Source organism: Rissa tridactyla, chromosome 2 (genome assembly GCF_028500815.1).
Source record: "Rissa tridactyla isolate bRisTri1 chromosome 2, bRisTri1.patW.cur.20221130, whole genome shotgun sequence".
Taxonomy (NCBI): Eukaryota; Metazoa; Chordata; class Aves; order Charadriiformes; family Laridae; genus Rissa; species Rissa tridactyla.
This window is the reverse complement of record NC_071467.1, coordinates 168,101,961-168,124,739: the sequence shown is the minus strand read 5'-3', so window position 1 is coordinate 168,124,739 and position 22,779 is coordinate 168,101,961. Positions and strand designations below refer to the sequence as shown.

Genomic DNA, 22,779 nt, shown 5'->3' with positions numbered 1-22,779 from the left:
GCAGCCACAAGGCCGGCTCGCGGGGGCTGCGGCCGGGCTCAGCCCAGCGCACGCCCCAGGCCCTGCGGCACAAGTCCCCGGCACCGCGGGGAGGCCCGGGGTCAACAGTGACCACAGGGGTAGCCCCTCCTCAGGCCTCGCAGTCCTCATGTCCCCCCACAACCCAGCTCCCAAGAGGCAGCCGGGCAGGTCCCTCCCCAGGAGCCCACCGATCCCTCCGCAGGATGGGGTGGGCAGGGACCGCGGTGGGTACGGGTCTCCTACCTGGAGTTCAGGGGGGCCCCCTTCATCTCGGATCAGCAACAAGTAACTCTGACCGTCCACGACGATCTCCTTCTTAAATCGGCCACCTTGGGAAGAGAGAGAAGCAGCAGGTCAAGTGAGGGGGCAGAAGGAGGGGAGAGCCCTGAGGAAGGCCAGGGGAGGCTGCAGAGCCCTGCGGCTGCGGCAGGCAACGTGCAGAGATGGGGGTCACCTTTAGAACTGGGGAGAAGAGCGAGGACCCAGGCAACCCACCAGGCACCCAGGACCTTACCCTCGGGAGACTCCTCCTGCACGTAGGTGCCGGTCAGGTAGCGGTGCACAAGGGCCGACTTGCCGCTGGACAGGTTCCCCACGATGCCCTGAAACAGAGGGGTGCATCACCCGCCGCCCGCATGGCCGGCACGCCTCCCTCTACACGAGCCCAGCCCTGAGAGGCGAGACCACCAGTAACCGGGCACGTGCTGATGATGGGCAGAGACGGTTGTGAAAGGGCACAGGGGACGTCACAGCCCAGCTGGTACTTGGCGAGAAGCCTGGGGGCATTAATTGGTCTCAGCTGGGCAGAGAGCGGCGGGTACTGGGGCACAGCCACACCGACGCAGGGTGGTGAGGACCCTCGTCCTCTCCCAAACTGGGACAGCCCCGTAGGTGCCTCGTTAGCTCTTCCCACAGCCCTCCCACTCCTCAGGGGGACACTTGCCCTTCCCAAGCCACAGTCAACTCAGACGGAAAAAAAAATCTCTCCTCCCAGCCCACACATCCTGAATCTTGGGGCGCCGTTGCTCCTGACAGCACCCGCCAGAAGGAGAATGAGAGACTGGCCGTGTGGTGGGTGCAGCTGCAGTTTCCCACACCAGCAGCAGGCACGGCGCTGGCTGCGGCAGTGATGCTGCTGTGGCAGAGCACCCGCTTCCCGGTGCAGCCGGCTGCGCTGCCCACGCAGAAGGACACCTAGCACCAACTTTTAACCGAGTTAAAAAATAGAAATACCTAGCATCACTCTTTAACCAAGTTGAAAAATAAAATACATCTAGCACCAATTTTTAACGGAGTTGAAAAAATAAAGATACTGAGCACTCATCTTTAACTGGGTTGAAACACACTAGGCTGGAGGGTCTGTTACTCTGCATCAGCCCACAAATTCGCTACAGAATGAACGTAGCTGTCCCAGGAGGGGTCAGGCAGACAACCCAGTTCTTCAGCATTTTCCCAAGGATTTAAAAAACCTCCAGTGCCTAAGCATTTGCAAATGTGCTTGCCTGCTGGTGGGAGGGCAGTCCTGGGGCAAAGGGGCACCTCCTGCCATCCTTCCAAAAAGTCGAATTCCAACTGGTCAGCTCGTATCCCAGAGCTATTCCCCCCAACATCCACAGGGACATCGCAGCTCACGGGGCAGGCTCTCATGCCACTGAGCATCCCGCCTGGTGCTCCTCTGGCCTCCGCTGCAGCGCTGCTCTGGTGGAGCTGGGGCAGAAACGCCGAGCAGCGCAGTGACGCCCTTCGCCTGCGCTCTTCTCCCTCCTCCCGATGCCCCAGGCCTGTGGAGAGATGCTCTCGAGAGGCCAGGAGCCAGAAGAGCTGTTCCCAACTCACTTCTTACACAGCCCTGTGCTCCTCAAAACCCTGCTTGGTGAAGAAGCGGGCAAGCTCCCACCAGCCGTTCGCGGTGCAGAGCCTGGGACGCCATCCCGGGGCCACACCTCACCGTACCTGGGCAAAGGGAGCTCCCACTCCTTCCCACACAGCTTCCCAAAAAGCACCTTCAGCTTTGGATGGCCTGACCTTACCATGGATCTTCTCGTACATAACTGACTCCTGCTCGAGGGCACCCTAGAGCTCCTCCTGTGTCTAAACCACACTCCCAGTGCTCCCACAAAGTCATCCTGGGGTGGGTGTTCAACACACCAACACGGCCATTCGGAGCACCTGCCTGTACTGCCCTGCGAAACCCGGAGCCTGGGGGTTTCTCCTCAACCGAAGGTTCACTCTGCCCCACCGAATACGTGACTGCAACAGACTTCTTGTTGCCCAGCAAACCACCCACCCAAAAGCTTTTGTAGGCATCCGCCTTCTCTGTCCCCACCACTGGTTAGCACGGATTGTGGGGACTTGCTGTTTCACTGGGATTTAAGATGTCTGGTACACCTACCAGACAGAAGCCACCAGAGATCCCTGTGCAGACTTCCCAAGGAGCTGCTGTTTCTGGAAAATCCAACATCCCCTGCGTGTCCACGGCTGCTTCACAGCAAAGGCACAGTGACACCGCAGCGTGTGGCAGTGTGCTGATGACCCTGCACCCTTCCTAGACCCACCGCTGGACCAGGCACAAGATTCAGTGGGCATGTGTGTGTGCTGGAAATACCAGAGTCTCTAGGGAGATGCTGGGGAGTGTATTTCTGCGTAAAAAGTCCCAGGCAGAAATACAATATCTTTATGATGAAAATTCCAAGCAGGCACACAGCATCAAAAAGCTAATAGTGTTCTTGAAAACAGCACATACCCTTACAAGAAACAAAATCAGAATCCCAAGTCCCATCACGTGTCTCCAAGTGTCGCCTGGGTGTCAGAAACCAGCACAAGGGGGTGGCAGAGCTCTCTACTCATCTGCTGTCACGGGAGAGCCCCCATCCTAGGCACCAGCAAGCCCAACCCCTGGAAGCGTGACATGGCACTGCTGGCCAACCCAGGGAAGAGCCCGCGCAGCTGAGCGAGGACTGTCTCCTTCCAGAGCTCCGCAACCTCACCTCGTCCACAGCCCACCCGAGCCCCTCCGAGTGCCAGGGACGAAACCTGCGCACTCAGCCCAGGCCCGGCCCAGCCCAGCGGGGGACATGTCACCCCAAGACCTGAGTCACAGAGTCACAGACTGGTTTGGGTGGGAAGGGACCTTAAAGCCCACCCAGCGCCACCCCCTGCCCTGGGCAGGGACACCTCCCACCAGCCCAAGTTGCTCCAAGCCCCGTCCAACCTGGCCTTGAACCCCTCCAGGGATGGGGCAGCCACAGCTTCTCTGGGCAACCTGGGCCAGGGGCTCACCCCCCTCACAGCCAACAATTTCTGCCTCACATCTCATCTCAATCTCCCCTCTGTCAGTGGAAAACCCTTCCCCCTCGTCCCATGGCTCCCCTCCCTGCTCCAGAGTCCCTCCCCAGCTTTCCTGGAGCCCCTTGAGGGACTGGCAGGGGCTCCAAGGTCTCCCCGGAGCCTTCTCTTCTCCAGGCTGAACCCCCCCAGCTCTCTCAGCCTGTCCCCACAGCAGAGGGGCTCCAGCCCTCCCAGCATCTCCGGGGCCTCCTCTGGCCCCGCTCCAACAGCTCCGTGTCTCTCCTGTGCTGAGGCCCCAGCGCTGGAGGCAGCACTGCAGGGGGGTCTCACAGAGCGGAGCAGAGGGGCAGAATCCCCCCCTCGCCCCGCTGCCCACGCTGCTGGGGATGCTGCCCAGGCTGCAGGGGGGTTTTGGGCTGCCAGCGCACGTTGGGTTTTGTCCTGCACGTCAGCTCTCCCCGTCCGGCCTCAGGCTGTGCCCGCTCCCGCACTCCCCGGGCCGGGGAAGGGCTTGGCCAGACCCTGCTGTCCCTGATGCAGCCGCTCGCACCAGGGGACAGGACCCAGAGCAGCGCTGTCGGGGCAGGACCTCCAAGAGCCCACAACACGCTCTGGTAACTCTTCCTCATGACATCTGAGCACGGGCCACAAGGACTTCTGCTCCAGCCACTGGCTTTTCCCTGCTTGCCAAGACCTACTCCCTGTCTCAGCACTCGGGGACCGGTGGCAGGTCCCGCAGACACAGCCGGTGGCAGGCGGCGGCACAGGGCGGACATTCCGTGCTGCCAGAAGCAGCCTAACTGCAGTAGCCCAGTGCTCGGCTCTGTGCTGCCCGCAGGGACTGTTCCCTCGCACCCATGCTGGCCCCCGGACTGTGCCACTGACACAGCCTGAGCCTTTGCGGAGCAAAAGGAACAAACAACAGGCCCACACAGCCCCACACGGCCACAGCAGCACCAACAGACGCGCGGGGCCAGGAGAGAGGAGCGTCTCGGATCATCAGAGCTGCCTCTGCCACCTCCGAGGCTTATGGCCGACCTCTTCCAGGCAAAGGGATGAGCTCGGAGAGTGAGTCACCACCAGGCAGGTTCTCCAGCTTTCAGTGGCGCTCGAAAGCCCCAGGTCCTGCCCTGGGCCACCCGCATGCTCCTGGCGAGAGACAAAGAGGTGCCGGCCCTGCGGCGGCGGGCGCCCAGCCAGTGCAGACCGTGCCGCAGGAGCGCAGGAAACCCTCTGTTGTGCCGGCACCCCGTGTGCCCGCGCTGCGCGGAGCCAGCGAGCGGCAGGACCAGGGTGCCAGCAGCCCAGGACTGGGAAGTGCAAATCAACACGCTCCCAGGGGCATGCCTGGGCCGAACGCATTGCTGCCAGGTCTGTCACCCGCAAGTACAGATCACACACGGCACGTTTAGGCAGAGAACATGTACCAGACTGCAGACCTCACAGGTACCGCACACGTGGAGCCAAGTGATCTGCGGAGACATGAGGGCCACACAAATGCCGTAGCCCCTGTTATGAACAAAGGCAACACCCCATCCTCCGGCCGAGCCCTCCCTGCCCCGCTCCGATGGCAGCATGAGCCATCCGGGATACAGAGGTGGAGACAGAGAAGCAGCTGCGGGGACCACCACGCAGAGCGGGCAGCTCGGGGGCTCAGCTCTGCCCAGCCCGGCCACAGCTCCAGGCACCGGGGAAACCTCTGCAAAAGGAGCAGCTCCCTGAGGCCACCTGGCAGCCAGGACACCATGCAACATCCGAGATTGAACGCTCCAACGGCACTCAGCTCTCTAAAACTTGGAATGGAAGCTGCATTCTTTGATTATAACCAAAATCCTGACCCATGTCTTGCTGAAATACACTTCTGCTTTCTCTTACCCTCATCCGTGTTATAAACAAGCTCAAACAGAACTGACAGCCCTGAGGAACACCACACTCAGAGGCAGAAACCGAAGTAAAACGTGGTGTGCAGGCACCACGGAAACCTCTGTACCAAGACAGGTTGGGAGAAGGAGGGAAGGCAGCCCCTGCGCGGCCGGGGAAGGTTCGATATTGCCCCAGTTCGGGTCCGGGGGACGAGTCCTCGCCAAGAGGGGTCATTTGTGCCGTGCCCACAGGGACGGCAGCTTTGCAGGAGCCGCCGCCTTCTCTCAGCCACAGCCTCCTCTCAGCCTGCAGCAGATGGAGGAAGCTTCAGGATAAAATTGAGGTGGGAAAAACTGCTGAACGTAACTTAAATACATCAAGCTAATAAAAAACCTTGGAGAAAGTACACTGACCACGTGTGGTGCAAATGGGAAGATGAGCAGGGAAGAAAGCAGTAAGATCCGCGCCTCCTGCAGGAGAGGTAAAGGACACAGCTCATTCCCGCAGAAGGAGGGGGGATGCAGGCTGTGGTCAACACTTCATGGACCATAAAACAGAAGCCCCCAACGAGTCCGTGCTTTTCCATACTAATGGAATTATGAATCCTGGTTCACAGGCTCAGTGTAGGTTTCCCCTGGGGACACGGACAGGTGCATCAGAGACAGAGCGGGCGCTTTGTGCAAGCCTCTCCCACCACAAACAGCGCGCTCTGCCATTTACCAACAGACGCCGCCTTTGCCCCGCTCTAGGATGTCTTTGGTGTCAGGCACATTTGTCACGGGGGCAGGTGATGCACTCGGTGAAGCATCACGCGGGACCGAGGACTGGGTGGCTCCGTCCCAGGAGCCGTTTCTGCCGCGGAGATCGGTGCCCGGCCTCGTACCAGCTGGGACCTTGTTCTGTCTGCAGCACCTCCCGGACGGAGCACGGCTCCAAGGATGGGGTCAGTGGGGCTGAGGCAGGAGCCAAGGGGAGAGATGCTTGAACACTGGAAGGGAGCAGAGCCTGGGAAGGTTTCTCACTGAGTCTCACCCGTTTATTTAGTGATTCCCATATGGACTCCAGGACTCCACGTGGAGAACCCTTCCATACCACCGTAACCTGGTGGTAACTCGGGACGCTCGCTTGAAGACCAATCTGTCTGCAGAGACCTGGGGAGAAGAGCTGAGCCCTGCGATGGACGGGGATGGCGGCACCGCAGGGGTGGGCGAGGGGGAGCCGAGGAAGAGAGGCACCTCCTGGTGCTCCCCCGGGCCAGACGCAGCCGTGCGGAACAGACCCCTTAGAGACCTGCCCGAAAGCTCGGGACCTGCCCGGCTTTCCTTGTCCCTGCTGGCTGACCACCACCCCAGACCCAGCAGAGGCAGCTCCTGCCCGACGTCCTTCCCTTCGCAGCCGCAAAAAGACGAAATCCCGGACGGGCAGCCCACCGCCCACAGGTCTCCAATGCTGCTGGCTGCTGCAGCCCAACCCGAGACGCGATGGAAAGGGCTTCAGCCAGGACTCTGAAAGGCCTGCAGGCTTTTGGGAAGAGCTGCATCGGCCAGATGAAACCCCAGAGCAACAGATTCCCGGAGGTCACGGAAAACATGGGAAAAGGATTGTGCTAATTGAGGAAGAACTAAAAGCTTTGGGTTTGTTTAGCTTGCAGCACTGTTTTGCAGCCTGCGGAACGTTAAAATGTCAGAAGGCAATACACAGAAGAGCTGCAAGAATATTTTTGAACAGACGTACATTTTACAAGCCAAACTAACAAATGAATATTCAAGGTTTGTTTTAATTTTTACTTAACTGCAGATAAGAAACATTGTGGCAGCATGGTGCTGGTATGTTTTGCAAAAAGGTTTCTTGTTTCTTGGATTAAGACAGAAAAAAATTAATCTTGAAAGGGCTGAAGGGAGACAAGCCAACAGTCTTCAAAGGGAGTGAAAGGCTGCCACAGAGAGTACCAGCAGAGCGGAGCGGTGGAACAGATTGCCGAGGTCCCCGAGAACAGCCAGCCAGACACCCGGCAGTGCTGCGGCGTCCTGCCGCCCCCACGTCCCTCCAGCGCTAACCCAGCGCCGGCAGCACGGCCGCCGAGGGTGCCCCAACCAGCCCAGGAGCTCATCGCCAGCAGCACGGAGGTCCCGCTCCCTCCCTCGGCCCAGGCTCGGCTCCTGCCCCCGGTGCTCGCCCGCCAGCTCGGCTCCAGCAGCACACCCCGTGCCAGCTCACAGACGGCCCCGGCGAGACAGCGCAGGGCCACCAGTGATGACAGGCCACGGGAAACGTCCCCGTCTCAGAGGGGCCGCACCCCGAGACCTGGCCCCCTCCCTCGTCACCCTGTCCCACACGAACAGGCTGTGTCAGGGCGAGGGGGGGCTGAGGCAGCCCCCCTTACCACAGACCGTACCCCACAGGTACGTGATGGAGCCCAGTAACGACGTGCCCTTGAAACCTGCCCTGCGCTGACAAACCAGAGCAGCGTCATCCCCTCTGCTTGGGGGAACAAAGCCCCAGAGGTGAGGGTTTGGTCCCACCAGCATCCCTCGTGGCAGGGACACCTCAGCAGCGTGGCCAGGAGGTGGCCAGCAGAGGCCAGGGAAGCACCAGCACAGAGCAAAGCCAGCCAGGCTCAAACGGAGAGGTAACACCTCCCAGGTGGTAACTCCCACGCTTGGACGGCTGCTCTGAGAGTGATGACCACGGATGAATGCCCGAACCACTGCTCGGGATCTGCCCCTGCTTCTGCTATGCCAGAAGGTCTACCCTGTGCAGGACCCGGTCAGGAATGACAGCTCGGCTGTGGCCAGCAGGAAGGGTCAAGTGCTCAAATATTGCCTTTCGACCTTCACATCCCAGTGCTCTCCCAGATCAACACCCCCTTACAAGCAGGAGCCCCTGAGAAGCCCTCGCCTTCCCCCAGCACGGCGGCAGCCCCAGCTCCTCTCCCCTCCGTGAGGCTGACGCCCCTACGCACTTCCAGTTGGACACATTAAAACATGGGGTTTTCCTGGGGATTTGGAGAAGCAGCAGAGAACCAGGGGTACCAGAGGCGCGAGTACTCACCACCTTCAGCTCAGGCACCGAGCGACTCAGGGTCCATTCCTGGCTGTTCACAAACGAATCTGCAGAACAAAAGGAGAAATCATCAGGTCACCGTGGTCTCCCCCGAGACCCTAACAGGGATCCTGCCGCGCTCTCCCTGCTCCCTCCAGGCAGGAGATTTATGGCCGTTTCCTCCCACCTTGTCTGCAGACACGAAGCTGCATGAGGTGCCGATGCTGCGGGTGCCCGGGAGGCTCTGCCAGCGCAGCTCGGGACGGGGAGGAGCGGCCAAGCCGGGGGCAGGAAGGCGGCAGAGCCCAGGCACCACGGGCTGGGGACCCTCCCTCCCGCCCTCGGGAGCACAAAAAGCCCCACGGCATCCCTCTCCTCGAGGCACGAGGGAAGCACCAGAGACCAGACGCCTTTCGGGGGACATGTGCTGTGAAGGACCCCACAACTGAGGGCCACCATGGCGAAAGCAGTGCCCTGAGCGCCGTGCTCCAGCTACACCACCCGCCTGGCGTACGCAGTGCAGATAAAGCGCTGAAGGCACATTATAATCTATGTTCATGATTGAAAGTGAACACAATTAATTATGTGTACGTTATGTAATTTGCAGAACACTGTAATAGGCTTAAGAAGGCTGTAACAGTCAGGCAGGGCTTTGAGCGGCGCAGGGAACACCCTCTCTCCTGCCACAGAAATCACAAATGCTTCATTTACATCCAAACAACCTCCAGAAGCTGGTCAAACAACAGACTTCCCAAACAAAACCAGACACACCGGAGGAGGAGCAAGAGCCTGGAGAACACCTTGAATATCAGAGGCAGCCCACAGCCACTCCTAACAAAGCCGGGGCCCTTCATTTGCCTTGGACGAGGAAGTTCACCCTCCACCCGAAGGCAGATGGCTACGGGGTGGGGGGCGAAACAAAGGAGCAGCACTCACTGTATGTTAATAGCGTAAAAACAATAAAGGACTTTTGGAGACCGGAAACCTGGGGGAGCACCGCTTCTTCCGGAACCTGCAATAAACCTGATGAATTCACTGCCGCAGACGACTGCAGAAATGGAAACCTCAGATGGGTGCAGAGAGGGGACTCCACGAGAGCACACCACGGCCGGCCATTAAACGTGACGGCTGGGCACTACGGCTGCTCGAGTCACCCGGGGCCACGGCAGGATGAGGATGGCTCTAGAGCTGCCCCGCTGCCCCATCCTGCCCCGGCAGCTCCTCCCAGCACCACCACCGCGCTCCCAGTGCCAGCCCCAGCTCTCGGCGCCTGCACCGGCACTGCCCAAACCGGCCCGGCAAGCTGGCGGCTGCAGGTCTCTGCCGAGTAGGTGTTCCACCGAGTAGGTGTTCCACCGGGGCCGTGCCAAGCACCGCAGGCTGAAACCAAGGCACTGCAGGAGATGCCACCAGAGCCAGGCGGGATGAGGGAATGAGAATGCCAGGCTGCTCAGCCCTGCCAGAAGCCACTCAATGGCTTCTTCACCCCGGTTTATCTTCCTGCCCTCCCAGCTCCCGAGGGAAGGCTGGACACACAATGACTGCGACCTTAGAATCACAGAATCACAGACTGGTTTGGGTGGGAAGGGACCTTAAAGCCCCCCCAGCGCCACCCCCTGCCCTGGGCAGGGACACCTCCCACCAGCCCAGGTTGCTCCAAGCCCCGTCCAACCTGGCCTTGAACCCCTCCAGGGATGGGGCAGCCACAGCTTCTCTGGGCAACCTGGGCCAGGGGCTCACCACCCTCACAGACAACAATTTCTGCCTCACATCTCATCTCAGTCTCCCTCTTTCAGTTTAAAGCCGTTGCCCCTCGTCCCATGGCTCCCCTCCCTGCCCCAGAGTCCCTCCCCATCTCTCCTGGAGCCCCCAAGACCTTCTCTCTCCCTGAGACTAACGCCGTCTCTCATCTCTCCCTGCCTCACCCCGGCAATCGGGGGGGGACACGCAGTCCAAAGCTGCGTGGGGAAGATGCTCCAGTGGCCGGTGGCCAGAGGGCTCGCAGGGGGCATGCCCTTCATGCCAGCACGGCCACACGCTGGTCCGGCGCTGCTCGGCCTGCACGAGGGGCAAAAACATGATCTGCCACCGTGCCTTTATCACTGCGCTGTGCAGCCACCCACAGGCCACAGCACATTTTTCCATCGTGTCAGAAAAGGGCAAGAATACAGTGCTCATACCTAGCATTTACCATTCATACATTAATTTATTAACACTTCTTTTTTAGAAGCTGCAGACAAATAAAACACGAGTCTGATGCAGTAACACAAGGTTATTTATAACCATCGTGAATGTTCTTACGAAGAGTCGCTTCCTCATGCTCTCTGACTTTCACCTATCCTTTCTTTTTTTAGGCACAGGTAAAATCTTTATTAAAAGAACTTATTAGTTAGGTGGAAAATGGTAAGTTCTCGAGCCCTTTTGAAAAGGTAAGAGCACACCTGTATTCCCAACTGCATTTCTTGGTCTGAGAGAGGCTGTCACCGCCACCCGTAACCTCTGCTCTGTCAGCTCACGGCCACGGCTGAAGCACCACCAGTACTCCCTCCTTTCCGGGCGTTCCCTCCCTCCGGACTGGACCAGGCTCCACGCTCGCACTCTTTCACTGCATCTACCCTGGTCTTCAACCTCGGAAAACTGGCAAAAACCGAGCAGGTTTTTCGAGGGGTTCTGAATGGAGCAAAGCCAAATGCACTCGCTGACTTGGCCTTGGGAAAGAAGAGAGGCAGAGAGAGACCTGGAGAGGGCAGGCTCCTCTCCTCTGTTCTCGGGTGCTCAGGACAGAGACACCGTCCAGATTTTTGCTAGTTCCCCCCCTTGCTAACTATACAAACAGATCTTTGCCTTTTAATTAAGGTTCAGGAGTTTGTTAACATCAGTTTGATTTTTGATTGCTGTGAAAGCCTCCGAGTAAATCACAAGTGAGTAACTGCGACGCAATGCCAATTTAACTACATTCAGCCCTACAACACGTTAAATCATTATCATTAGCACGCTTAGCCCGAACACCAACGCACAACCTGCACACCTCTGCTTATCAGTCAGCGCCCAACGCGTGCCACGTCTGGATTTCAGCCCAGCCCACCAGCCGGCGCCGGTGACGGACCCAGCACGTCCCAGCCGTCACGCGGCACCGTCACCCTGCGGTGCCGGAGCAGCCCAGACACCGCTGCACCCGCACCGACTCTGCTCAGCAGCTGCCGGAGCTCCCGCAAACCCTGCGCCCCAGCGACAGCCCCAACGGCGCCGGGTCCAGTTCTGGGCTCCTCGGTTCAAGAGGGACAGGGAACTGCTGGAGAGGGGACAGCAAAGGGCTACCGAGATGCTGAGGGGCTGGAACACCTCTCTGATGGAGAAAGGCTGAGGGATTTGGGGCTCTTCAGTCTGGAAAAAAGACGGCTGAGGGGGATCTTATCAACGCTGATAAATACTGAAAGGGGGGGTGTCAGGAGGATGGGGCCAGGCTCTTCTCAGTGGTGCCCGGGGACAGGACAAGGGGTAACGGGCACAAACTTGACCATGGGAAGTTCCATCTCAACACGAGGAGGAACTTCTTTCCCCTGAGGGTGGCACAGGCTGCCCAGAGAGGTGGGGGAGTCTCCGTCTCTGGGGACATCCCAACCCCGCCTGGACGCGTTCCTGTGCCACCTGCTGTGGGTGACCCTGCTCTGGCCGGGGGTGGGCCGGGATGGGCTCCAGAGGTCCCTCCAACCCCGGCCAGTCTGTGACACTGTGACACTCTCGCTGTCACTGCTCACGCCTGTCCCACGCACCCGGCACCCACAGACCCACCGGTACTGGACCCCCCCAGGCTGAGCGGGGTGAGCCACCCCTGCCCGGCCCAGCTCACTGTCGCCAGACCACGGCTGCTCTTCGGCGGCAGGCGGGACGGGGCTGTCCCTCCCCGGGGCAGGGAGCAGGGCACCGGGAGGAGGGCACCCACTGCAGCTGCACCACCACTGCTGGGAAATCCACTCGCCGCTGCAGCTGGGCACCAGATCTCTGCTCTGCCACCGCCGGGAGCAGGGTGTCCTCAGCCCCTGCCGAGGGAACGCTTCCCCATCCCAGGGGCGGTGGGGATGCTTCAGCCCAGCAATAGCTTCTGCTGAGGGCTGGAGGGAGGCAGGAGGCTGCCCAGCATCGCTACCCGAGAATGGCCATCTGGATGCGGACCGAGGGCTGCCCAGCCCGGCGCTGCCATCCCCAGCCCCGGCTGTCACCGGGGAACCCAGGAAGAGTAGGAACACGGTGAGAGTCCACGGCACTGACCCGACGTGTTTGCAGCTGCTGACTTCAGCTCAGGGATCTCCTGTGGCTTATTTGTGTCTATTTAGTAAACCTCAAAAAACTTTCCTTTGAGTAATTGTTCTGTCTCCTTTTAAAACCATATAAAATTTCACTTCCACATCGCTCTTTAGCAAGGAGTTTCAGGAGTATAAAAAACCCACTTTGAAAACCCACTTTTCTGTTTTAGGCTTGATCGCACTGGATGCCCCAGAGGCGGTGGGCCCTCACCAGCCTGACCAGCACCGCCCCATCTTCAACTGCAGCCCCTCTTCTCCACACTGCGGAGCCCCGGCTCCTCGTGCAGAAGCTGTTGTGCACCTTCCACCCTCCCTGCTGTCCTCCTCCCGTCCCTCCCGTTCAGCGGAGGAGGACACGGCCACTGCACACGTTGCTGTGTGAAGCATCTCTCCCACAACCGGAGGAAGGCAGACAGCAGCAGTGGAAGGTCCCACGCGGCGCCAGCGCCCACCCCTGCCCAGCCCCATTGCAGAGAGCCAGCTGTAACAACAAGGCACTCTACCTGCGGCGTTTCGGGGTCGAGACACCCCCCGCATAAGCGCTCACAGAGGTATGGAGGGACCCACTCTGACTCCACTACCCAGGAGGGTAAAAGCAAGAGCTTGCAGACTATGCGACCAAAGGAACAGAGACTGAGGTGGACGTGGCCTTCAAGAAGCCACAGAACTCCTTCACAATCGCCTGGAAAAGTGACTGAGACACAGATCACAGAATGGTTTAGGTTGGAAGGGACCTTAAAGATCATCTAGTTCCAACCCCCCGCCAAGTTCCCCCTGTGGCCCCCTCCAGAGCCAGGGTTCCAGGTGTCAGGATCAGAAGACCCTCGTGTCCACCCGCCACCTCGGGCCTGACCCGCACACACAAACCCTTCCGCTAACGAACTGCTACAAGAACAAAAGTGTCTCTCGTTCAGGACATCCCACCTGACTTTAAACTGCTCGTAGGGAGCACCACCACTCCTCCCACCGACACACTCGCCCCTGTCCTTCCCCGTTAGCCGAGTGAGTGGAGCTGCCCGAGTGTTTTCTGCCGTGAGGATGAGGGACGAAGCCAGGCAGTGCCTGGGCAAAGCAGAGGAGTGAGCTGAGGAGGCCATGCGTGTCCTCATGCCGGGCTAGGCACGAGTCCTCTGCCTGCACCCCGCGGCATGCCAGGGAAGCTTCCCAGCTTCCGCACGAGTGTCGAAGGAGCGTCACGGTGTCCTGCAGCACATCCGCCAATGCCGCTTCCCACGACAACCAGCTGGCTCCACAGCGAGCCAGTCCTGCGGAGAACGGCGGCTACCGAGGAAGAGCACTTGGACTAGGCTCCCCTGCACGCCTGGCTGCTGGGACCGGCCAGGCTTCAGCTCTGGCTTCGGACGAGCTTCCTGCAGAGTCTGGGGCTTCTCTGGCGGTGCCTGACAAGTGGCAACTCCTCAAAACCAGGAGGCGTTAGTGTCAGCTTCCCCAGATTATTCAGTTAATACAGCAGTGTTCTCACACACACACCTCTAGCACTCCCAGCAGACCACAGGGAGACACTTGGCTTTGGTTGTCAAAAGGAGGAAAAATAAATGCCTTCAGCTGCATCAACCAGCAGCAGGAGCACGCACCTCCCCGTGCCCGAGGAGCGGGGTCCAGAAGGTGCGGCAGTTCCTGCAGCACCTGAAGAATCACCATTACTAAACACGAAGCCTTGACTCGCACCGTTCCCATCTGCCACCTAGAAAAGGTACTCAGGACCATCAGGACCCTCAGCCAACCCAGGACGGCCGGAGGATCTGGAGCACAACCCGCTTTCTCACGTCAGGCTGGGGTCCATGCCACAGCCGAGTCTTTCAAATCTGTCGCTGTAACTGGCCCTGGCTCCTTTTCACACCCCCGCTGCCCTGCTCCCGGGGCACGCCGATCACCCTTCTCTCACCGCGCAAGGGGACACACACCCCCCGCGCTTACCACACTGTCACCCGGTGACCCCCGGCCAGCCCTGATGCGCCCATTGCCAGGCCCAAAGACACCGGCCAGCTCTCACATCGCCCCAACGCCCTGCGCCCCGCAGCCGTCTGCGCTCGCAGGGACGGTTCCGACGCTCGGTGTTCGGATAATTCTCCGGCACAGAGCCCCCCCACCCGCCGTTTTCTAGCACTTGCTTTCCCCTACCAGCAGCAGCTGTGCGCGGATGACACCCACGGAGCTGTCGGAGAGGCACCTCAAGAGCAGTTTCCCAACCACCCAAAACAGCCATAGGCCAAGCACCCGGCTGCCGAGACACGCTGACACAGCTCACTGATGTCAGCTTTGTCCATCCCCAATGTCGATTGTTTGCTGCTAAAACGCAGCACATGGAGATTTCCTGCACTTCATAGAATCATAGAATCGCTGAGGTTGGAAGGGACCTTTAAGATCATCGAGTCCAACCTTTAACCTACCCTGACAAAAGCCACTTCTAAACCATGTCCCTAAGTGCCCCATTTACCCTTTTTTTAAACACCTCCAGGGATGGTGAATCCACCACCTCCCTGGGCAGCCTATTCCAATGTTTAATAACCCTTTCAGTGAAACTTCATCAGTATACTTCATCAGTATAAATTCTATTACTACAGTATTGTACACTCTGTGTCCCTGTGCGGCTGTCACACACCCAAATCAGCGTAAGGAAGGTTGCTGTCCAAGTCCACAGCGGCAGGAGGTTGATGTGGGTGTGGGATTCCCCTCTCCGATGGCAGCGTTTCCCTCCGGGGCTGCTGGACCCCCCCATCTGCAGTGCTTCTGCGCCCAGAGCTGCAGGGGGTGACACCAGCCCTTTGGGCACCATACCCCACTGGAAGAGGCAGGAGATCCCCATCTTCTCCTGGGAGAAACAGCGCGGAAGCAGACAGCAAGCCACCAGTGACCTGCCCTCTTCTCTGGCACTAGCCGAGACCCAGGCAGGCAGGTCAGCGCCTCCCAGGCAGTGCCAGAGCCCCAGTACGAGCTTCTTCAGCAGAAATTGCCTCCAGCTGGGTAACATCTTAATGAACTGCCACCTCCATCACCACTGGGGTTCATGTAGGCATCGGGGAGCAGCGATCACTGCTGGACTACTGGTATCATTTTGGTATTTCACATTAAAACACACCCAGTCACTTTTCCTCCTTCTTCTCTTTGTTATTTAATAACACAGAAGAGACCAGACTGTCAGCGCTGTGGTGGAATACCTGCCCCGGGCGCACGTGACCTCAAAGCAGGAACAGTGGACTCCCAGCACCACCGGCACACCAAGAGCCTCAGCACAGCCCAGCGGTGGCCTTGGCTCCGGGACACAAGATACAACCACGCAAGAGAGTCGATCAGTCTGACCTGTCCAGAAAAAAAGGAGATTCAGGCCAATTTTGCTGCTTCCCAGAAGCTTATGGACATTTCCGGGCATAGGCAGCTCTACTGCGGACGGTGGAAGCCCATATGGAAGTTTGGAAGTTATGGTGGACAGAGCCTCTACTATGAAGAGGAGCAGACACGGAGCTGTTGGAGCGGGGCCAGAGGAGGCCCCGGAGATGCTGGGAGGGCTGGAGCCCCTCTGCTGTGGGGACAGGCTGGGAGAGCTGGGGGGGTTCAGCCTGGAGAAGAGAAGGCTCCGCGGAGACCTTCCAGCCCCTTCCAGTCCCTCAAGGGGCTCCAGGAAAGCTGGGGAGGGACTCTGGAGCAGGGAGGGGAGCCATGGGACGAGGGGGAAGGGTTTTCCACTGACAGAGGGGAGACTGAGATGAGATGTGAGGCAGAAATTGTTGGCTGTGAGGGGGGTGAGCCCCTGGCCCAGGTTGCCCAGAGAAGCTGTGGCTGCCCCATCCCTGGAGGGGTTCAAGGCCAGGTTGGACGGGGCTTGGAGCAACCTGGGCTGGTGGGAGGTGTCTGGGGGGGCTTTAAGGTCCTTCCAACCCGAACCAGTCTGTGATTCTATGATAAAGCAGGCATTCTACACAGCTAATGTCCCTCTGTCCCTCACCCGGGACACCTTCAGTGACCCACAGACCAGACCACGCTGCTGGGACGGGCAGCGTCACACCCTAAGGAGGCAAGAACAGAACCCTCCATCTCAGAGGCTGGACGCAAGAGCCCCGTCCGCGTTACAGACAGCTCGGGGGTCTCAGCCACGGCAGCACAGACACTTGCGGCAGAGCTGGGAGGAGGAAGGGGCTGCCCGGGCAGAGCCGAGCGCTCACCCCGACTGCTCCCTTCACAGGGTGAAGCGCAGCAGGTTCATCTACCTTGTGCTTCAGAAGCGCTACTGCCAGACGCATTTGGTCTCCGCACACAGCAACTAATAATTAACCAACTCATTATCCAAGCCACTGCGGAACTAACTTGGACACTGAAACCCTGGACACTAAACCCAGCCTTGAAACCAGGTCAGAGGCTGAGCAAACACAGCGGTGCCCACACAAACCACCTTTCCAGGTACCCATGTGCCCGCACACGCAGATGAAAGGGCAGCAGAGTGCGACGTGCCTGGGCAGAGCCACCTTCCCAGGCCAGGCTCGATAAAGACTCAACGCTGGCAGGGAAAGAGATTTCTCCAGGTCAAGGACCGGCGCGGGCAAGGCCAGCCTCCCCGTCAGAGAGCTCAGCCAATGCGGACACCCTGCGCAGGGCATGATCCTCACAAAGATTATCTCACCAGAGCTTTAAATACTCTGCGGCAATGAAAGGAGAGGATCTGGCGCATCTCTGGGAAAATGGCGAGATTACGAACTGCCGCCCTTGCTCCTTTGCCGTACCGCACGCGGCAGCAGCCGGTGCCGTCACACCATGCACGCTGTGCAGCGCGCAGACTTCAGAAGAGCCGCGTGTTTTAAGCCTCTCGGCACCTACTGCTTTCCAGTCCACATCCGAACACACACAGACCAGGGAACTGTACCAAGTTCTCCCTGCTGGCAGCTGGAAAGGGTCTGCTGCAAGGGACAAGCCAGCAGAGCCAGTGACGTGGAGAGACCGACAACCCGCCGCTTCCCCAACACAAGCGCTCTGTGGGGACCTACCTCGCCGGCAAAAACCTGTTCCAAATTTGTCTGACCTCAGCTCTAGCTGTTTAACCCCACAAACAACAGCAGGTTAAGATTAAAAAGGCACCGGTTTTTGAAGTTCTCTCTTCCTACGGATGCCTGTAGACTGTAATCAGAACACCTCCGCACCTCCTGCACACAGCTCCTCCGATCCCGTCCCGAGAACCATGCCTTCCAGACCGGTGTCCCAACGACTCCTTCCTTGACACCTTTCGGATTTCTTACATTTTTCTGAAGTGTGGGCACCAGAGTGGATTCAGCATCTGAGGCATAGTCTCTAAACCCATCATGACATCTCCACTCCTCACCAACGCTCCCAGCTAAGCTCAGGCAGGTACCAACAAGAGATGATACATATCATTACCTGCTCAATTCACTATGCAAACTTCACTTCATTAACGTAAAAACACCCCCCTCTTCTCCCAGTAGTCTTCTCTCACACATGCCCTACATGTTAGTCCTCTGCATGGCCAAACACCAAACAGGAGAGTAAAAGGGAGTTACCTCAGATCTTAGAACACCTCAAGAAGCAGGGCATCTTTCTGGGAGAGGGCACTGTGACTGTGAGAAACCTTCCCTGCGCTGCAGAGCCCAGGTCCCACTGTCCGGGACGCTGCACCCCTCACACCATCCCTCCCCGCACAGGGAAACTCCAGCCCCACACCAGCCCAGTCTTCCCAGCCTGTGCCCATCAGAGGGGCTTCCTCAGAATGGCACCAGCTGGTACTTCGAAACGCTCCTCTGAACTGCTGCCCGCCATTATCTGTGGTCAGTGCAAGCTGGCCGGATTCTGTGTTGACTTTTGTTCTCCAGCTCCAAAGGCTCTTGCCCTCCCTGGGTGCGTTTACAGAAAATCACGCTCCCCATGTCTTCATCCTGCTACGCGAAGACCAGCTCTGTGAGTCTCTATCGGGGTACAAACTGCGTTCCCCTGGTCACCCCTCCCTGTCTTGGTCCCGGCTGAACCCCTCCATCAGCAGGGAGCGAAGGGGACCCACGCGGCCCAAGGGAGGTCTCAGCAGGGCTGGGGGAGCAGCACCGAGACCGTCCTGACTCTCCGGTGGGATGGGCTGTTTGGCCCTTGGGTATGTCTACACAGCAGAGTGCAGCGCTGGGTGGCTATCTCGGCTTGCTATAAACAAAATACTCCAGGTACTGGGAACAGGGTAGCAGCATTGGCTTGGATCTCTGCCTGGACTCCCATATCCAGCTTTTCCAAAGGGCTGATAACCGCAAGTGCAGCTGCACCCCCCTGGGAGGGCGTGTTGGGACCGTACCAGCAGCTTTCCTAGGGCTAAGGTGGGCAGCACCACCAGAAAGCATCAAAGTTTTTGAAATGTCGAGAGGGTGTTAGAAACACCATTAGCCTACGAGTCTGAAATAGGAATGGGGCAGAGATCTCCCGAGCTGCCGCATCCAGCAGGTCCGTGTTGGAGCAGTACGTCCAATCGACGTCTTCCCGGCTGAGGGGCTCACAGGTCCCACCAGAGCAAGCCACAGGCCACAGACCAGCGCGCTGAGTGGAGAAACAACGGAGATGGGACACAAGACAGGACAAGCAATGGTGGCTTTGGTCTGCAGACTTCACCGCTGCCTCTTCACATCTGATTGACCCCAGGAAGACGTAGCTCGACTGGGTACAACCAAGCAGATAATGGCAAAAATGGTGTTCTAAGCGAAGACCAAACCACAGTGTGAGCTTTGCAGCCCCAGCAAGCAGGGTTTGCTCTGCCACAATGACCCATGGTCCCAGAGACAGTCCGGAAAGGTCATCCCCAAGCTTGTGCCTCCAGTATGAGCCATGGTGGCAAATGCTAGCCGCCCTGACAAGCAGGGGTCTCGCGTTAGCTGGCCGGCCACTGCTAGAGAGGGCTCCCAGCCCTTGCCGGCACTGCCCAGCAAAGCCGCAGAAGGCTCCCCAGCAGACGGACCCAAATGGAGCCCCTACCTGTCCCAAGGGAGCAGCCAGGTGGGGGTGAGGACACCAACACAGGCACTCCACCTCAGCTGCTCCCCTGGGAATGTGGCCGCCGGGCTGGCTGCTGCTGGCGCAGCTCCTGATGGAAGCCACCAGCAAGCAGCAACAGGCCCCCCGCCGCACGGGCAGGGCCCGGCTCTCCCTGCCCGGATACACCCACATTCCCCAGCCATGAGCGCAGCCACCCCTCGCCTGGGAACCTCCCGACACCCAGCCGGCACCCGGCCCGGGCACCCCTGCCAGCGGCACAGCCCCCCGGGAGGAGCGCACAGCCGGGGAGCGCAGCAGCATCCTGTCCCTTCACCCCCAGGGCAGCCCCGGCCACCCACCCCGAGACTCCGGGACCTTGCCCTGGAACACAGCGAGCCCCAGGGACAAGGGGGACCAGCAGGAACCCGGGCTGCCGGCGGTGCTGCTCCTGCGCTGGTCCCTGGAGCTCGGCCCTCCTGGAAAGCATCCTGGGCACAAAGCTCCTCTGGGCAGCCACTGCCTGGGAGCGTGCGGATTCCTCCGGGAGCCCGCCAGCCCCGATCCGTCCCTCTGGCATGTGAGCCAAGCCGGGGAACTGCCTCCGCAATGCCCAGACTCCAGAGCAGAGCAATGGAAATCCGGAGAGGCTCGCAGGCGCCAGAAAACCTCCCCGAGAGTGGCAGGTCCTGGCCCAGCCTCCAGCCCTGTGCACACAGGCCAGCGTTCAATGCCTTAAAAAGCCAGTGGACGCAGCTCTCGCTCCCAGCCCCTGCCAGGCGGCGGGGGCTCACCCACACCCTCGCTGCTGCGGGGCCGGGGAGCGGGACGGGCACAGAGGCACAGGCAGCACAGGCCCTGCACGCCCGGGCAGCGGGGAACAGCCCACGGCAGCGAGGCCAACCGCCAGCTAGCCAAGCACCCGGCGGCCGCTGCAGCTGCCGGTCCCCATGGCGTGCCTCGTCCCCACGGGGGTCCTGTCCCCCCTCCCCGGCCAGTCCTGCCCTCTGTCGCTCTGCCATGTCACTCGGGATGCCACCACCGCTCTCCACAGGCTGCCCCACCGCTGTGCTCCAGGACACGCTCAGGCCCAGGGAAGACCCCGGCAGAGCATCGCCCAGAGCCCAGCCCCAGGGAGCTGCTCACAGGAGGGAGGTGCAGGCACGTTTCTGTGCCCCCCGACCCCCCCGTGCTGCTCTGTGCCTCTGCTCTGGCAATCTCCCACAGAGCTCAGCACTTGCTCGGGAGCCCACTCACAGGACCCCTCGCCCCCTCCCACGCAGTTTCAGTTCCCTCTGCTCCCCCGACGCTGCTGCATGAGGCTCAGCTCTCCCTGCCCTTACTGGGACACCATCGGGACAAGATGGACACGGGACACATGTTTTACTCCCAGCTACCTGGCCGACAAGAGAACCTGGTCCCCCAGAGCATCCCCTCCCAGACAGCCACGCTGTGGCTCCTTCTGCACCAACGACAATGGCAGTGCCCACAGCCACCGGTGCCGGAGCGTGACACAGCTCCATGAACGCTCACTCCACTCCGCTACAGCCCAGCTTTCCTGAGCGCAAACCCTGCAGAGCGCCGGCACACAATCGGGTGCCCGTGCCCAGCCCTATGGGCCACGGCCACCCGTCCCCCAAGACCCTGGGGGGCTCTCGCCAGGCCAGCACGGCTCCGGCACTCACTTACCCAGGGCTCGCAGTGGCCCGCTGCCCAGGAGGATGGGCTCGGCACCGCCGTGGGGGTCCTTGGGGCACGCGCTGCTGGTGCTGCCGCGCTCTCGCCTTCGGAAGCGGCTGGTGATGAGTCTCCAGAGTCCCCCCGCCTGCCCGGCGTCGGTGTGCAGCCTGCCCCCGACCCGGCCCAGCTCCGGGTAGAGCAGGTCCCGCTTGCTGGGGCAGGTGTGCAAGGAGCTGGCGTCCCCCTCGCTCTTGGTGCGGAGGCGTGCGGGGCGCAGGAGCCCCCCGGACTCCGACCGCCGCAGCTCGTGGCCCCGGCGCAGGCGGAAGCTGAAGCTTTTGCGCAGGGAGCTGAAGTTCTTCCTGGGGCCGGGGCTGCTCCGGCCGCTGCCCCCGAAGAGGTTCCAGCGGCGGCTGCCCCACAGCGAGCCCCCCCGCAGGAAGCCGGGGCTCTCGGCGGGGTGCGGCTGCCGGGCCGAGGGCAGGAACGTCATGCTGCTGGGGCGCGGGCGCTGCGCCCCGTCGGCCCCGTCGAGCAGGGCGGCCGTGCCCTCGCCCTCGCCCGCCGGCCCGGCCCTGCGGGGCGAGCGCAGCCTGAAGAAGTCCAGGAGGCTGCCGCGGGCCGGGGCGGGGGGCGGCGGCGGCAGCAGGGCCCCGGCCAGCCCGTTCCCCGCCGCGCAGAAGCTCTTGGGCCGCCGCCGCTGCTGCTGGGCGGCCTTGAGGGCGGCCTGGACGGCGGGGACGCCCTGCAGGTCCAGCGACTCGCAGACGCTGACGGCGCGGCGGGGGCTCGGCCGCGGGGGGCCCCGGCCCGCCCCGCTCCAGCGCCAGCCCTCCGCCATGCTCAGCGGCGGGGCTGCCCCATGGCCCCGGGCCGCTCTGGGCCGCTGCCGGCCGGCCCCGGGGAGGCGGCGCGGCGGGACCCCGCTCGCCGCCCGCTGCCTGCCGGCTCCCACGCCGCGCCGGCATGCCCGGGCCGCGCTCCGGCGCGCCGCCAGCGCGGGGCCGGGCCCGCCCCGGAACGGGGCCGGGACCGGGGCCGGGGATGGGGCCGCCCCTCCCGGGTTCGCCGCCCGCCCCCCGCCCCGGGCGGGCCGGCGGTGCCCCGCGCGGCGGCCGCGGCGGCGGGCAGAGGCGGCGGAGCCGTCCCGGGCCGGCGCTCACGCCTCCCCCGCGGCGCTCGGCGGCGGCCCCGGGGCAGGGCAGGGCCGGGGCCATGTCACCGACTGGCCGCCCTCGGTGCCCGCAGCGGCAGCTCGCACACGGGGAGCGGCGGTGCCGCTCGCCCGGCCCGCACCCGCCACGCCGGTGCTGCCGCCGCCCGGCCCGGCCCGGGCCCCGCCAGGGCAGCACCGAGCGCCGGCCCGCACCGCCCGGACGGGACCGGGACCCCTCGGCGCGGCGCCGGCGGTGCCCGCCAGGGGGCGCAGCGCTCCCGCTCCCCGCCGCTGCCGCCGGGCGCCCCCGCGCGGTTCCGGGGGGCGGCTCCGGGAGACCCCTCAGCCCCCGGGGGTCCAGGGCCGTGTCCCGCCGCCCCAAGCCCCTCCGTGCTGCCCCACGCACCGGGGGCTCTCCCGCCCCGGCCCGGTCCCGTCCCCCAGAGCCCCCACCCCGCC

The 22,779-nt window shown here is 61.4% G+C and overlaps 1 protein-coding gene across 3 annotated transcripts in view; it reads right to left on the bottom strand.

Annotated features, from left to right (window-relative positions):
• Positions 1–22,779, bottom strand: part of AGAP3 (ArfGAP with GTPase domain, ankyrin repeat and PH domain 3) — a 156,683-nt gene that overhangs the window by 87,273 nt on the left and 46,631 nt on the right. For 2 of the 3 annotated variants that reach the window (XM_054189474.1, XM_054189475.1), the window contains exons 2-4: positions 8,224–8,282; positions 536–623; positions 265–350 (exon numbers count right to left, since the gene is read on the bottom strand). In XM_054189474.1, the coding sequence (XP_054045449.1) occupies positions 265–350; positions 536–623; positions 8,224–8,282 (233 nt within the window). Of the gene's footprint in view, positions 1–264; positions 351–535; positions 624–8,223; positions 8,283–21,173; positions 22,055–22,779 lie in introns of those variants that run through there. The other variant, XM_054189472.1, reaches the window with a different exon arrangement.